The sequence below is a fragment of the Natrix helvetica genome (genome assembly GCF_964273705.1).
Source record: "Natrix helvetica genome assembly, chromosome: 2".
Classification (NCBI taxonomy): Eukaryota; Metazoa; Chordata; class Lepidosauria; order Squamata; family Natricidae; genus Natrix; species Natrix helvetica.
In genome coordinates this window covers 81,604,139-81,620,360 of record NC_138552.1, presented here as the reverse complement: position 1 = coordinate 81,620,360, position 16,222 = coordinate 81,604,139, and the positions used below count along the sequence as shown (strand labels likewise).

General features: G+C 34.1%; 1 protein-coding gene across 1 annotated transcript in view; it reads left to right on the top strand.

The window, feature by feature from the left end:
- TTC39B (tetratricopeptide repeat domain 39B) overlaps positions 1-16,222 on the top strand; it is a 74,572-nt gene that overhangs the window by 40,567 nt on the left and 17,783 nt on the right. The window contains exons 3-9 of the mRNA XM_081945544.1: positions 6,381-6,485; positions 7,383-7,514; positions 8,728-8,804; positions 11,442-11,509; positions 13,524-13,588; positions 14,853-14,958; positions 15,347-15,412. Of these exons, the coding sequence (XP_081801670.1) occupies positions 6,381-6,485; positions 7,383-7,514; positions 8,728-8,804; positions 11,442-11,509; positions 13,524-13,588; positions 14,853-14,958; positions 15,347-15,412 (619 nt within the window). The remainder of the gene's footprint in view (positions 1-6,380; positions 6,486-7,382; positions 7,515-8,727; positions 8,805-11,441; positions 11,510-13,523; positions 13,589-14,852; positions 14,959-15,346; positions 15,413-16,222) is intronic.

Genomic DNA, 16,222 nt, shown 5'->3' with positions numbered 1-16,222 from the left:
ATGTATTATGAATAAAACTGAAAGTACTCTTGCTGTAGGGAATTATCTTTTTGTTAATTTCTCCTTTTATAAAAGGGAACATGACTTTCCAATAAATAGAGAACAGGAACATATTGCTCTAAAATGGATTAAAAGAAGAGATAAAAGAAAATGGTTTTTAGCACTACTCTTCATAGTATTTGTTTAAGAGAAATATTAGTTTTTAAAATACTTGCTTCAACTAGCTTGAAAGATATATTTGTAACTTCAGAGATGCTAACTGCCAATTGCCACAGCAGTAAAAATACATAGGATATACTGTACGCTAGTGAATTATAGTGGTATTTTCTAGCAGGATCAATATATATATTCAAAATATTACTTTCTCCATAAAAGCTAATAACGTAGCTTCAGAAAAAAGTTCCTAACATAAATCCATTAAATTATACTCTTAGAATGTTCTTCCTAGTTAAAAATAAGGTAAAGAAATAGAGAAAAAAATGAGGGAAGATTATCTGGACCTCCCATAGAATTCTGTAGATATACAAAAGAGGTAACTTGATGGTTATTTCTGGTAGTACTATAGTCTGAAATTATTACTTTTGCTTGGTTCCCATTTGTCCTGAAAAACCTCTTCAAGACAACTTTACATTTCCATACAACTTTTATTTGTTTCATAATTTTTACTGAAAAACATATTATACAAAAATAAAAGTAAGTAGATTTGTATTTAGCAAGTGTGATTCAGACATCTTTTTTCTCATGACTGCATGGGTTTTCTTTGCTTCTTCTACATAGCCTAAATAGCACTGTATGCCAAGAAGATGTAGTCCTATGTTATATAGAAAAAATTGTGTATACTGGATCCAGTGCATACTTGGTAGAGAAGAAAGTGCTTATATGGACTCATAGATGGTCTTTGTGTATGAGGAAAAGGGGGAAAAAGGGGAACGTTTACACAGCTGTAGCTTTTGTCTATATGGAAAACTTGCTCTTTCCAATATTTGTTGTGGTTCCTTTAAAAGTTTTTTTTTTACTTAAAAATTCATAGACAAAAACTTTGAAAATCATTGCTAATCATGTAGTCAGTAATAGGATGGGTGGTTGAGCCAATTCATTGGTGCCAGTTATATATAACATACCAAAACTAATAATAGTTATTAGTTGGCTGACCAACCGCACTCAACGTGTAGTTCTCAATGGAACTGCATCTACATGGAGGGAAGTATGCAGTGGAGTACCCCAAGGCTCTGTTTTAGGCCCAGTACTCTTCAACATCTTCATCAATGATTTGGATGAGGGAATAAATGGGGAACTCATCAAATTTGCAGATGATACCAAGCTGGCAGGAATAGCCAACACTCCAGAAGATAGGCTTAAGATAGAGAAGGATCTTGACAAACTTGAACATTGGGCACTGTCTAATAAAATGAAATTCAATGGTGAAAAGAGTAAGGTTCTACATTTAGGCAACAAAAACGGAATGCACAGGTACAGTATAGGTGATACCTTACTCAGTAGTAGTAACTGTGAAAGGGATCTTGGAGTCCTAGTGGACAACCATTTAAATATGAGCCAGCAGTGTGCAGCAGCTGCCAAAAAAGCCAACACAGTTCTAGGCTGCATCAACAGAGGGATAGAATCAAGATCACGTGAAGTGTTAATACCACTTTATAATGCCTTGGTAAGGCCACACTTGGAATACTGCATTCAGTTCTGGTCGCCACGATGTAAAAAAGATGTGGAGACTCTAGAAAGAGTGCAGAGAAGAGCAACAAAGATGATTAGGGGACTGGAGACTAAAACATATGAAGAACGGTTGCAGGAACTGGGTATGTTTAGCTTAAGAGAAAGAAGGACTAGGGGAGACATGATAGCATTATTCCAATATCTCAGAGGTTGCCACAAAGAAGAGGGAGTCAAACTATTCTCCAAAGCACCTGAGGGTAGAACAAGAAGCAATGGGTGGAAACTAATCAAGGAGAGAAGCAACTTAGAACTGAGGAGAAATTTCCTGACAGTGAGAACAATTAATCAGTGGAACAGCTTGCCTCCAGAAGTTGTGAATGCCCCAACACTGGAAGTCTTTAAGAAGATGTTGGATAGCTATTTGTCTGAAACGGTATAGGGTTTCCTGCCTAGGCAGGGGGTTGGACTAGAAGACCTCCAAGGTCCCTTCCAACTCTACTATTGTATTGTATTGTAATAATAGTTTGTTTATGGCTTAATATACTGTGTGAACCTTGCCAGTCATGGCCTATTCAAATTTCCATAATTAAAGTATGTATTAGCATGTTGTATAAGGCTATCCAACTTAAGAGTTTGGACCCCTTTCATTGAATTATTCAATGAAATAGAAAGATGCTGTTTTCACTGATTTTAGTCAGTCTTATATTATACTTTATCATTCTTATTCTTTTAAATCAAGGCAAATGAACACAGTTTAGAAAGCAAGTTGACTGAAGCTGAATGAAAGCATTCTCAGGAGTTAAAGAATACTGGGGTTGTATATTCTTGCATAATATTGTGTTTCCCCGAAAATACGACAGGGTCTTATTTTCTTTTTACTTACAAAATATGGCCTTGGGCTTATTATAGGGAAGGACTTATTGTTTTGGGGTTGCCGGGCGGCTGCTCCCTTGCAAACTGGCTCCCAAAGAACCGGGCATAGCCTCAGGGGCAAAGCAGCCATGAGGTGACCAAGCTCATGAGCAACCGCTGCTGGAACTCTCTGTAAGAGTCTTCTGGACAGAGAGTCTTCCAGCAGCCAGCCCACAACCATAGAGCACACTCCTAGAGCTGCTGCTGCTGGAAGACTCGGCAGCCAAGTTTGGGAGTTTGGAACCAGAGAAGACGTTATGTTCGGAGCACGGCGGTGGCGGCGGCTGCAGGGAGAGCTGGGCCCGGACATGTTGAGGCTAGGAGCCATGCCTGCTGGAAGCGGAACAGGCACTCGCGCAACCCCCTTCAGCCGGGTAGAGCTCCATGCACTGACCTAGCATATTTCTTCAGTATTTCAATGGCTCTAGTTTATCCAATCTGCTATACATCCTTTTTTCTTCTGAACTCATTCACTACTTGTCTATATCCTTCTAAAATGAAATTAGGTTTTCTAATCTATCTAGGGTCAATCTGGAATAGGACCTTTCCTTCTTTAGGGACAGATTATTCCCTGATAAAACTGATGATACCTCGAACTAATTTTAGCAGCATTGTTGTATAGCAATGAATAAATGGAGGCTGCAACAACCTACTTCATATTTCCCCCAAATACAGTCTCTGGCCCTGCTCATAACTCAGACAGAAGAAACCAATTATATTTTCAATTGCAAAAAACGCATTATTCTAAATACTTCGCTATGCTGTACATTCGTATAAACATTTAAGAAGTGCTTACATTATTTTTAATATTATTTTTTAAAGTACATGGGTTTCTGAACCTACTCTCTGAGTGTCAATTATTTATGGATCATCCTGCCACTTCTAATGTATCTCCAGAGATATGCCAGGAGGTTTCTCTCTTTTTATAACAAGGGGTTATTGAGGATATAATTATGGGGGACTATTATTTTGCCTAAATACTTTATCGTTCCTAAGGAGGATTGTGACCTCATACTGCATTGGACCTTTTCCATTTCAACTATTTTTGAAAGGGTTGTTCCAAGATTAAATCAGTTGCTTCCACCCTTTCCATTTGCAAATGGGGTTGTGGTCTTCTATAAATTTGTAGGTGGATTTACCGGAAGCATACTGTACATATCTGTAAAACCGTACTCTCATTGCTTCCTTAGCTCTGATGGATTTATTTTCTATAGGAGCCTATCATTTGCCTGTTTCATAATCCATGAGTTTTTTTCTTGTTTGTTTTCTGAATGTACGTATTTATACATGTAAGTAAAACCACACCTGGAATACAGCATCCAGTTTTGGTCATTACAAAAAAGATCTTGAGACTCTGGAAAAAGTGCAGAAAGATAAACTAGAATGATTAAAGGCCTGGAGACTAAAACATATGAAGAATGGTTGTAGGACATGGCTAGTCTAGAGAAAAGAAGGACTAGAGGTGACATGACATGATTCCAGTATTTGAGGGGCTGCCACCAAGAAGAGCAGGTAAAATTATTTCCCAAATCACCAGAAAGCAAGACAAGAAACAATGGATGGAAACTAATCAAGGAGAGAAGCAAACTCGAATTAAAGAGAAACTTCCTAACAATGACAACAGTTAGCCAGTGGAACAGCTTGCCTTCAAAAGTTGTGGATGCTTCATCACTGGAGGTTTTTAAGAAGAGACTGGACAGCAACTTATCTCAAATTGTATAGGGTCTCCTGCTTGAGCCATGGGTTGGAATAGAAGACCTCCAAGGTCCCTTCCTGCTCTATTCTTATTGATTGAAATACATATACTCTCTGTTAAGTGTAGTGGTTCTGTAAGAACAAACATAAGATAGTTCCATATTTGTTTCTGATTACAATTCAGAGTTCTTATTTTGACCATCAATGCCCTACATGGCTTTGCACTAAAGTATTTTAAGACCATATTCTGCACCTAGTTACAACTCATCTGATTCAAATATCTTAAGAGTATTTGCTTGAAATTCCCCATTTTCAGGATGTAAGGCGCAGGCATATGTGAAGGCTTATAGCAAGACCTTCTATACTTTGAAATAGTCTTCCCCAAGGAATCAGTCTATCCCCCACTGTCTTTTCCCCTTTAGTGAACTATTAAAAATAGAGTTACTTTCAAGAGTCTAAGGAAGATAAATTGGCGTCATGAAATTGAATAATGGATTGATACTATTTGATTAATTGTTGTTTTTTTTTACTGTGGATATATGAGCCACTCTTTTTAATTGTAGAAGAGAGATCAGGTAAATCATTTTTCCTCTTGGTTCGGCCCTACATCACAGATTCATTCTACTAGTAGCTGATTTCATATAATTTCACTGGAAGTTTTTTTTTCACACTTCCTCAACCTATGTGCGTCTATGTAAAGATAAAGAGCTTGTGTCCAGGTCCTTTATATCTGAGATACATGCTCCAGCCATGAATCATTAAGATATATGAACATATCTGAATGTCTCTCAATATAGAAGGCGGTGTTATGGTCACCTTTCTAGTCCTATGCCATGACCTGAGTGGCCTGATGATATTAGACAGTCCCACAATAGTCTGGTCTATAAAGAAATAGTAATGGTAAATGATAAATCTGGATATAGCAATATCCTTCTTGATTGGCTGAGCTATACAAGAAACCTAACCGAAAATGGAAACAGACACTGTCAAATCCCACTAGGGATTTAACCAACTTCATTATTTTCTCACCTTAGTAGCCTCAGTAGCCATGGTTCACCATGTTGCCTTGCCTTGTTGTACTATCTCCCCATTTTTTGCATTCTGAGTCAAAGTCCCCATTCTACCCATCAGGGAAACATCTTCACAGCTTGGAAGATTTGATTCTGTTACCTTTCTGGAACATACAACAGGTTACACTGACTTTTTGGAGACTCCCACCACAAGCTTTCCTATGCAGTAATTGTGCAGGAAAATCTTTTGAGGTCTTAACGATCTCTCATAATCACTTGGATTCCAAAGTCCAAGGAAATAAAATGCCTGGAATCCCAGGCTGGACGTAATAGTGCAGATCAAAATTCCATGATTTCACTAATTGCTTATAGGACAAACTGAATAGGCAGTGTATATCAGCCTGTGTGGGAAGCATACAGGATACCAGCTTTGCCATTGCCAAAACAAGAACAGATGGAAATTCCCTCCCACTCCAGAAAGGATTGCTTTTTTAGCTCTTTATCTAGGACAAGCAGGAGAAAGAGGTGCAAGAATTGGAACACCAATTGCAGTATAAAAATAGACCAGCAGTTGCTGGAATTCTTTTATAATGGCTTCTTAGCTGTTCTAAGCTTATGAGCACCAGTATTTCTTATTTCTTACCTGTAATGGAGGTATCCAATTGTTCTTTTTCTCAGTGTTCATTAGCTTCATTAATCTGATGCAACATAAATGATAATTGTGTACAACATTCAGAGATTATATCATGATATATTTATATACTACAATCTGCTGCTATATGGAATGGTGTCTGTCTGTCTGTCTGTCTGTCTGTCTGTCTATCTATCTATCTATCGTTTGAGAGATTGGAGCTAGGAAGTAGTATTACACATACATTGCTCTCTCTGACTCTAAAATTTGAGAGGGTAATAAACTGGATGAAGTGTTTAGGAATCATAAATATTTTATGTTATAATAATTAGTCAACAGACTCATCATTATTTCAATTTAATCTTGCCTAAATTGAACATTGAGAATCTGACCATATTAAACAACAGAACAATATTAGTAATGATGTAAGTGTAATGAATTTTTTTCTATTTGTGCATTTTTAGGGCTGCAAAAATGGACCTTAAATGTGCTTTGGAAGAATGTTCAATGGCATTAAATTTATTTCTTAACAATAAATTTTCAGAAGCTTTGGAATTACTTCGACCATGGTGAGTGTTGTTTGCTGGATAGTTTTTATCTGGTAGCTAGAAATGTATTTAAGGCCTCTCAATAATATGGTTTCAATTTGCCTAAAATAATTTGTGTTACAACTATTTAATCCCAGTCTAGTCTAAAACATAATTTTTTAAACTGTCGAAGAAGGGTCCCTAAATTTTGCCCTAGGCATGATAGTTAAATTCAGGCCTTTGAATATCACTGAATATAACTTTTCACCTGATTCTGTTTCCCAGCAGATGCTCAAGGATTTCATGAAACAATATTGTGTTCTTTAAACTAGTCTTTTGTTATAAACTGTTATTTTTTAAATGAACTTTTAACATTTGTATTTATTTTACAAAATATTTAAGATTTATTCATTCAGACTTGCCATTTTGTCAAAAAACAAAATGTGTTTTTGTTTTCAGTGTTTTATAGAGTTGTAAGTTTTTATTCTTTTTGATATAAAAAGATTAAATTTTAAATTTAATTAATTTTAATTTAAGATTAAAATGGTATATTGATTTCTTGCCAGAACTTACCTCATTAGATAATTACTTTTAAGGGAGAGAGGTCATCACAATATTGCAAGGTTGGGGCCCCCAGGCAAAAAAGTGTTCCTGATCATTTCACTTAAAATTAATATTTTAGCTCATATTTTGATATATACTGGAATTCATATATTCTTGAAAAACAAATAACAAAGGAGATTGGACTTAAAATAATTCCCAAATAAAGAAAATGCATAATTTTAAGAATTTTATAGGCTTGGCTCAAAATGTTATGTTGAACACAAAGTAGCATGTTAAAAATAAACTATTGTAAACATTATGTAAAATTTCACTTTTGTTTTTGACAATCATAATTGGCTTTCTTATCACTGTCTTTATATTTTATTTTCAAAATAGGTCTAAAGATAGCATGTACCATGCCCTAGGTTATAGCGGTATATTAGTTATTCAAGCAGCAATGACGTTTGAACAACAGGATATCCAAATGGGACTGTGTACAATTAAAGAAGCTTTACAAACTTGTCAAAAGTAAGACGGAACAATTTTATGACAATTTTATGATTGATATAATCAGGATTGGTATTATTTCATTATGTAATAAAAATGTGTTTGTTTGTATCCTGCCTTTATTATTTTTACAAATAACTCAAGACATAGAATATATCCGACACTATAACAACCATATGAGATGAGTTGGGTGGAGAGAAAGGGACTAGGCCCAAGGTCATCCAGCTGATTTTCATGGTAGAGCTCTAGTTAATTTGGAAAGAAAAAAGTATTTGTTATTTTAACAGAGAAAGCTCAACATTTTCATTACTTATTAATATTTATATGATTTTTATAACAATGAAGTTGGATGAAAAATAAATGGCAATTTTCAAATTTTAAATCTGCTGTTGAGTCCATTGAAAAATAAACTTGGATCTATTGTCTTTGCCCTCCCCTTTGCAAAATTAAGTAATATCTTTGCTGCATTTTAAAACTTTACTACAGATATCTTCAGATGATAACACCGCAGTAGCCAAGTAATTGAGATAACTCTAGAGCAGCGGTTCTCAAACTTCCCAATGCCGTGACCCTTTAATACAGTTCCTCATGTTGTGGTGAACCTCAACCATAAAACTGGTGTCTCGGTTCCTAAGACAATCAAAAATATGTGTTTTCCGATGGTCTTAGGCGCCCCCGTGAAAGGGTCATTCGAGCCCCAAACGGGTCCCGACCCACAGGTTGAGAACCACTGCTCTAGAGCTTGTACTATCTATCAAATCACACAGTGCTAATCCATATATCCAAGAACAATCCTGCTTATCCAAGAACAAAGAGAAAAAGTACAGTGTAAAGAGTAACTAGAACATAGTGTATGCCGATTCAAGGTAGCTTTTCAGGTTGCAGCTAATGGTGAATGGGGGTGGAATTTTACTAAGGGAACCTGTGTACTGTGAAAATGACAAGATTTAAGGAAGCATTACTTATTTCTGGCTTCAAGATTGAAGCACAACACAGCAAAGCACAAGTATGGAAGTGTCCATAATCTTCTGGCTCCATTCCCTTGTTCCCCTGACAGGTGGGGAAATTTGTGTTTGCTTAGCATCATGTTATTGGAAATTATTTGTGCCATAGTACAATGTGTTTTCTGTAGATTCAGTAGAGCACAACTTGTTTAGGATTCTTTGTTTTTATGATAGTTGCTTTAATTAAACAACATGATGAAAGTTTGTTTTTGTCATTTATGTCGATATAGGTTTAGAAAAAGAAACACAGTGGTGGAATCATTATCCAGTTTAGTTTCAAAACAGTCAGTAGATCAGCTGAGTGAAGGTAAGAATATACAAGCAGACTTCCCGTGATATTTGAGTTTTAGTCTATTTTGCAAAAAGTTGTATAGATTTTTCACACATATAAACACATGCATGGGTGAAAAATATGTACAACATTTGCAAAATAGTCCAAAACTCAAATATCATTGGAAGTGGGCTTTCTTTATTTTTATTTAAAGGATGTTTAACTTTTTTGTTTATGTAGAAAGAAAAAATCCTGCCCAGATTATCAGCATGTTAGGGTTCTGTTTTAATCTGCCTTGTGAAACTTTGGTGTCAAAGGGTGAAAATCACACCCAAACTTTCTGGATGGCAAAATGTCCCAATCTTCATCCTTAAAGATCCAAAAACCACGGGAGCCTGAAAATTGATTGCCAATAGTTAATGTTTTATAAATCTTAACATTTAATTTAAATGTTGGTTTAGATGTCACTACATCTCATTCAATTAATAGGCCCCTTTCATTTCCTTACACTGGCAATAATGTGGAGGGCATTATGTGCACAAGAAGACGTGCCTGAATATAATTTAGACTTCAGTATTAATCAGCTTTCTAACTGACCGATGCTACAAACTCTGAAATAACAATCCTTATAAAACATCTATAAAACACTTAAGTCTGGCAATGAGCCATGTAATAATTTTATTATTGCTGAAATTTTACACAGTAATTTGGAATGATGCACCTCTGAATTTGCTTCCTTGTTCATCTATATCACATTGTGTAAGTATCAAAGGATTGCAGTCTAGTGATTTACAGATAGTCTGCGACATAGGACTGGTTGCTTTATGGATGTTCAAAGTTACATCAACCACCCACAAAAGCTATTTATGGCTTTTGTGTACAGCCACTAGGTCCCCACAGGCCTTTTCTTCTTCCCAAGGGTCCTGCAGGCCTTAAGCCTGATTCTATACCACCAAGCCTCACATTACCTTTGGAAGAGCTCTGGACCCTTCTGCAACACTGGAAGAATCGCTTAATCGCACAGCCATATAGCCCAATTCTGGAAGTTCCCACCATGTTCCCAGTGGCTACACTGAATTCTGATATGATGATCCTAAGTTTCACAAAGCAACTTACAAACCTGGCAGCTAAAAGCCAGATTATAGATCAAGTAAAATTCTCCAAATATTTACCTACGAATTTTTATTGTTCTACTAAATACAGGGCACATCACATTACATCAACCAAAATGCATGAAAAATAAAAGTTATATAGTCACATAGCACAGTCAAACATCATCACAGGAAATATTTTATGCCATTTTGTATGATGTCATAATTTTATAATAATATTAAATATTTTATAACATTTACCAAATTTCAACTCCATAGGCGTCCTTGATCCCAGATTTTGGACATGTTCTATAAGTTAGCCCATTTGAGATAACTATATAATATAGGGCATATTATATCTGGGTAGTATTAATTGTACAATGTTTTAATGTCCCCCATAGTAGTTCTTAAGGGCATATTAAAAAAAAACATGTGAATTACAATTGGACCCTTCTGGATAAAGGCCTATTGAATCCATACTTCATATCCTGCTGATAAATTTTATTGTTTTATAAGGGTGCAATGGCTCATTTTATCACCACTTATTCACCAAAGTGCCCAAACAATTCTGATCTATTCCATGTTAAATACACAAAGAAGTACTCAGTTTCTATGAACATGGCCTGATTTGGTTACATGTTTGCAAAACCAAGTGCAACTTGATTGCTTTGGTGATCTAGTTCTAAAACTATTGTTTCCCATTGGATGTTGATTTGTTGCATTCTGATTAGTGACCATAGTAAAGAACCAATGTTGTTAATGTTAAATGTTGCCTTAAGTGTTATATGTTATATATTGTATGTGCCCTATAAGCCTTTCATATGTATTCAGCAAGCTTTCCTGAACAATTGGAATGCATGGCATGTATATTTATATTTCTTTGTAACCAAATACAGTACATATTTTGATAATATTTCTTCTTTATGTCTTAAGAACTTTAAGAACTGCCAAAAGAGTTAAAATGTCATCATTATTTCTGCAGGCTGAGTGTTAGTTCTCCAAGTAAATATTGGTGCAGTAGTTTCATTCTATGATTTAAAACAACAACAGCCAAACAACTTATACCATCACAACATAAAAAGCTTTCCAAAATCCTGCTTTAGAGTTCAAGTACAAATTTTAAAATTAACAAGCCATGATTCCCTTGACCTCTATACCAGTATTGGCTTGGTTTATGAATTATTTTCAGCTTTACTTAGAATTATTTTTATCTATGTAAAATACTTAAAAAAATTATTTGGGCTACCAGATAAACTAAAAGTGTTTAATTAAAAATAATGTATATTATAGAAACAATAAAATAACATTAACATAAAGCAAAACAGTTTGCAAAAAAAGGAAAGGGGCAGGTATATTCAGGGTTTGGTTAAATAATAGGCAGAAAAGATAACTGGTTAGAAAAAGAATATGTAATTAAAGGCTAAAGTAAGAGAAATAATGTTAGTCAGTTTTAAAAAAATGCAAATGTGAGAATACAGCAATATTTTGTGGAATGTCTTTTGGTTTTTAGTATTTCTTGCTTTAATAAAAATGCTGGGTACTAGATACATACACATACATATACATATTTCTTTTTTAATAGAGGAAATGCATGCAGAACTCTGTTATGCTGAATGTTTACTGCAGAAAGCAGCCTTGACATTTGTACAGGTAAATATAGTATTCAAGTCATATAGTTTGTGTATATATTGCCAATCTATTGGAATATAAGACTTTAAAAACACATTTTTAAATACAGATACAAGTATGAATTTATTAATATTAAGACATAGAGAAAGATTAGAATTTCAGTTTGTGCATCTACTTTTTAAAGCTTAGGTGGGATTTGTGAATCTCAGTGAGCTTATCTGGCAAATTACCTTCACTACGCACATCTTTTCTTACCCTTGAGATTCTTCCATCAAATATTACAGAAATTTGGAAGCTATAAATTCTGTGCATACTATAATGTTCAAAAATATTGTTGCCCAAATATCTTATATGGAGTTATCACTTGCTTATATACAAGATTGTCTTTCCAGTTTCTAGAGTATTAGATGTGACTGTGTTCTTTTTGAGATGTTCTCATATGAAATACATTTAATCCTGCTTCATATACAGACATTATCAATTTCTTCTTTGTTTGCTCATGCTTTGAAACCAACCTGTTTGCCTTTCTCCTGTGCAAAGTAAACATCATGCTACATTATAGATACAGAATGACTCTTGCCGTTCTGTTTCCTATAATGATAGATGGGAAAGCTTTTTTACCCATCCCATAATCATGGACTCTAGACTTCAATAAAATGTTTTTCTGGCCAAATCTGACTCCGCTTCCATATTCATCCACATCTTCTGTATATGTGTGACTTTAGGAAAAGGTGTTGGGGATTGGGTTCTGCATTGGAATGCTGGTAACCAACTCCAAAATTGTGGCTCTTAGCGAAGAAATAACATTCTAACTTTGAATATGAATCCTATTTACACAGTTGATTAATATTCTGTCTTTATTGGTGAACTTTGCTTTACTATCCTACATACACAATTATATAGAAGTTTGATAGTGAGATTGACTCCTTAGGTTCCAAAAATAAACTTGCAAGAGGGCATTCTTTTTCAGATTCAGGCTCTGATAAAGAACTGCAATAAGGAAGAACTCACAATACAATAAAGCAATAAAGCTAGGACATGATATTCGTTGCCTGTTACGTACTGAAATATCAGATCTTGCTAAACAGGCTTCTTAGAACTTGTTGAATTTGGCAACTTAATTATTATTCAAATGATACTTATTTGATAAGTGAGAAATGTGTCCGAAAGCCAGAATTTCTACAATTGAGTCCTCTCTCTTAATCTTCAGTAAATATTTATGCAGGATCATCCTTGTAAACTGGCAAAGAACTTAGTAAATAGTAAAACAATTGTTCCTGATTATACTCTACTAAAGCTTTTGTACAATCCTTGTACTCATATAACTGAAATATGTGTTCAGAGTCAGAATCTTTTATCATTAAATATTTATCAAATGTTTTATCAAATTCATATTTAGGAATATCTTTAAAATCAACAATACAGCCTATTAAAAATAAGTAGGATTGTACTTCATTGAAGCTTGATGTAGTTCCTATATTTCAAGATAAGCATATTTAATATAAACTACTAGTTATTACTAATTATGAATCATGTTGCATAATACCATTCATATACTAAAAGTAGAATCATACAGAAAATGTAGCTTTTGGGTAAATATAAGTGGAAATTGCTGAAGAAATCAGTTTTTTAATCAAAAGATTCTGGAAATGCAAGCTTTGTTTTCTATTGTGTTATTATTGTAACTAATACTACAGTTCTTGTTATTTTTATTATCATTTACTTTTAGCACCATCTAGTGTTATCATATGTTACTTCAATTTGTTCCATTATGCTTTGTTTCTCGGTGATTTCTTTAATAAAGTCCATTGGTTAAGAATAGCTTTCACATTCTTTTATATATATTTAGGGGTGTCCGTGTATGAACATTTAATTTGTAAAGCTATTTTCAAACTATACATTTTATAGATATATTTATTCTATATATTATTATATATTATTAATATTATATTTATTAAAATTCCATAAATGAGTATGATGTATACAACTGTACTATTTTATTCATTATTTAATTTAAAGTTTATTTTTCTTCCAGGATGAAAATATGATCAATTTCATCAAAGGTGGCTTGAAAATCAGAACAAGTTATCAAATATATAAGTACGCTCCTAAAGTATTTCACTTAGGCTGTGTATTATGTCTATTTGTGTTTTTTGTTGCAGTAAATTAATTCCCCATCATAGCTTGAAATAGTGGGGGGAAATTTTCTGGATTTAAAAAAAAAAATCTGTCATTTTGGCAGTGATTTCAGTCTTGCCAGATAGAAGATTGAAGACAAGAATAGTTAAATAATAATAATAAAGCTATTTATCTATATTGTTCTATATTGTTCTGATACCAGTGGTAATTGCTTGTGAATTACTTTCTATTAGCAAATCATTTCCATAACATTATCAATAAAATTGCAAAGATGCAGACACCAGGAATTAAGCTTGGCTCAGTGCCATCCTTATTGCTAGATATGCAAAAGGTTATGGCTATATCATATACTAAGCAGGGCCACAAGATGTCTAGGGTTACTTCCCATTGTGTGATTCTGCCATTTAAAGTACACAAGTTATACAAGCCACAAAATATTGTGTTTCTATATAAAGAAATATGATCTTCGTGTAGACATGAATCTACAAGGTATCAGAAATTATAAGCTCCTGATTGTATTTTTTTCCATTTCTTCCATCCATTCAAATTAGCTAGTGATTGTAGCTAATATCAGATTATAGATATGTGTGTGTGTGTGTGTGTGTGTGTGTGTGTGTGTTTAAAAAAACCTGGGTTCTGATTTTAAATGAGATTATCAGGAATTATATAGAAAGAAATTTATAATTACAAAAAATAATCCTTGTGAGAGCTTGTAATAGTCTTTTCCCCTTTCCCCTTTATGCCTTCTTTTTCAGATTTGTAAATTTATAAAGATACTAAGTAAGCATTTAATACACTGATATTACAGTGTATGTAGGCAGATACTGGGTGTCGTTGGTCAAATTACTCTGAAATCACAGATTTGGGATTTTAGAATATAAAATAATGGAAATTGCTTGAATAGATGTGCATTTTTATGGTAATGTTGGTGGGGCAAGTATCTGTAAATTTAAATTTAGACAAAGATGTAGGACAGGCATGCATCCCTGAGCAGTGAGTAATGCGGCCCCACAAGATATAATAAATATTTTAAAAGTTTGTTATTTATATACATTATATTATATGTTTCATATGCAACCTAAGATAATTCTTCTTCACTCATTGCAGTCCAAGTGACACCCATGATGTAGGGTATAGCATGGTAAACTAAATCTTTAAAGTAATAATAGTTCATGTTATCATTGCTGTTATCTAATTTAGCATGATTTCTTTTGTTAATCAAAAGGGAATGCCTTCAGGTTCTGCAGATGACCCAAAGCAGCAAAATCAGGAATGAAATATTCCACCAGTTTGAAGGGGGTGTACAACTAGGAATAGGAGCTTTCAATCTGGTATGAACATTCCTTCCAATGTGTAATCAAACTTCTTCGAACTTCATAATGCATCTTATGATTTGTGGTTTTACTTTTTTATTTGAATGCAGAACTGCCTGAGAGGTTTTTTTATTTAATTGTTTTAAATTTTCCTCTCACCATGGCTCTGGGCAGAAAGCAAGTTTAAACAAGTTTAAACGAAATCTACACTATAAAACCATAATACAATTCCCCACATATAATTTTAAAAAATGCTGAGTGTAAAAAGTATAATATCAAGTCATTTGGACTTTATTAATGTTATCTGAAGATTGTGCTGAACATTTTTAAAGCTAAAACTTAAATATTTGTTTTTCCTGCTGCATTAAAAACAGATGGAATCTTTGTTTTTTTCCCTTTTTTGCAGATGCTGTCCCTCTTACCAGGAAGAATTCTCAGACTTCTTGAATTTATTGGGTTTTCAGGCAATAGGGTATTACATTTAATTTCTATTGTTATGAATTTTTAAAACAGCTTACGAGCTCTGCTTGTCAGGACAGGAATAAATAATTGATGCATTTGGATCATCTTCAGATCTCATTGACTATCTGATTATAGGGATATGAGATATAGGTGACACAAAGTATTTAAATCTTTAGTTTTAAAATCTTCAATATTTTTATTACTATTGCTTTTAATAAAGCAGATTTTACAAATAATGGGATATAATTGCTGTCACCAACTGCTAAAAAATTGTTATATTAACAGAACTTACCCCTTGACTTGTTTCTTTGTTTACTTTCTCTCCTTTCTCCAGTGAACAATGTATATATTTCCTCTCTGTCTCCTGTCTATAGCCTTGTCAGAATGGGACAATATGCCACAACCAACTTGCTAGTGTCAACTTGCCATGGCCAACTCACCACAGCCAACTTGCTGTGGGACAACTCACTGGAGGACAATTTAACAATTCAATTTAGTTATTCAAAATAACATATTTTTTTTAAATTGTTGTCATTCACATTTTATTCTGTCCCTCATTTGGCATCCTTAAATGATTCTAGTCCACCATTTCTTTGATATTAGTGTTAGCAAGTTAGCAAGTTAGATGTAGTAAGTTGGCTGTGATGAGTTGGCTATGGCAAGTTGGCTATGGTGAAATGTCATAGGCTTAGCCCTGTGCTTGAAGTGGAGAGAAAACATTGGTGTACCCCACACTGATCCCACCTTGCTCCTGGGAATGAGGTGTGAAGGCTTGAGGGGGGCCTTTATGTACATTCACTTGAACACAAAAATAGTTGTG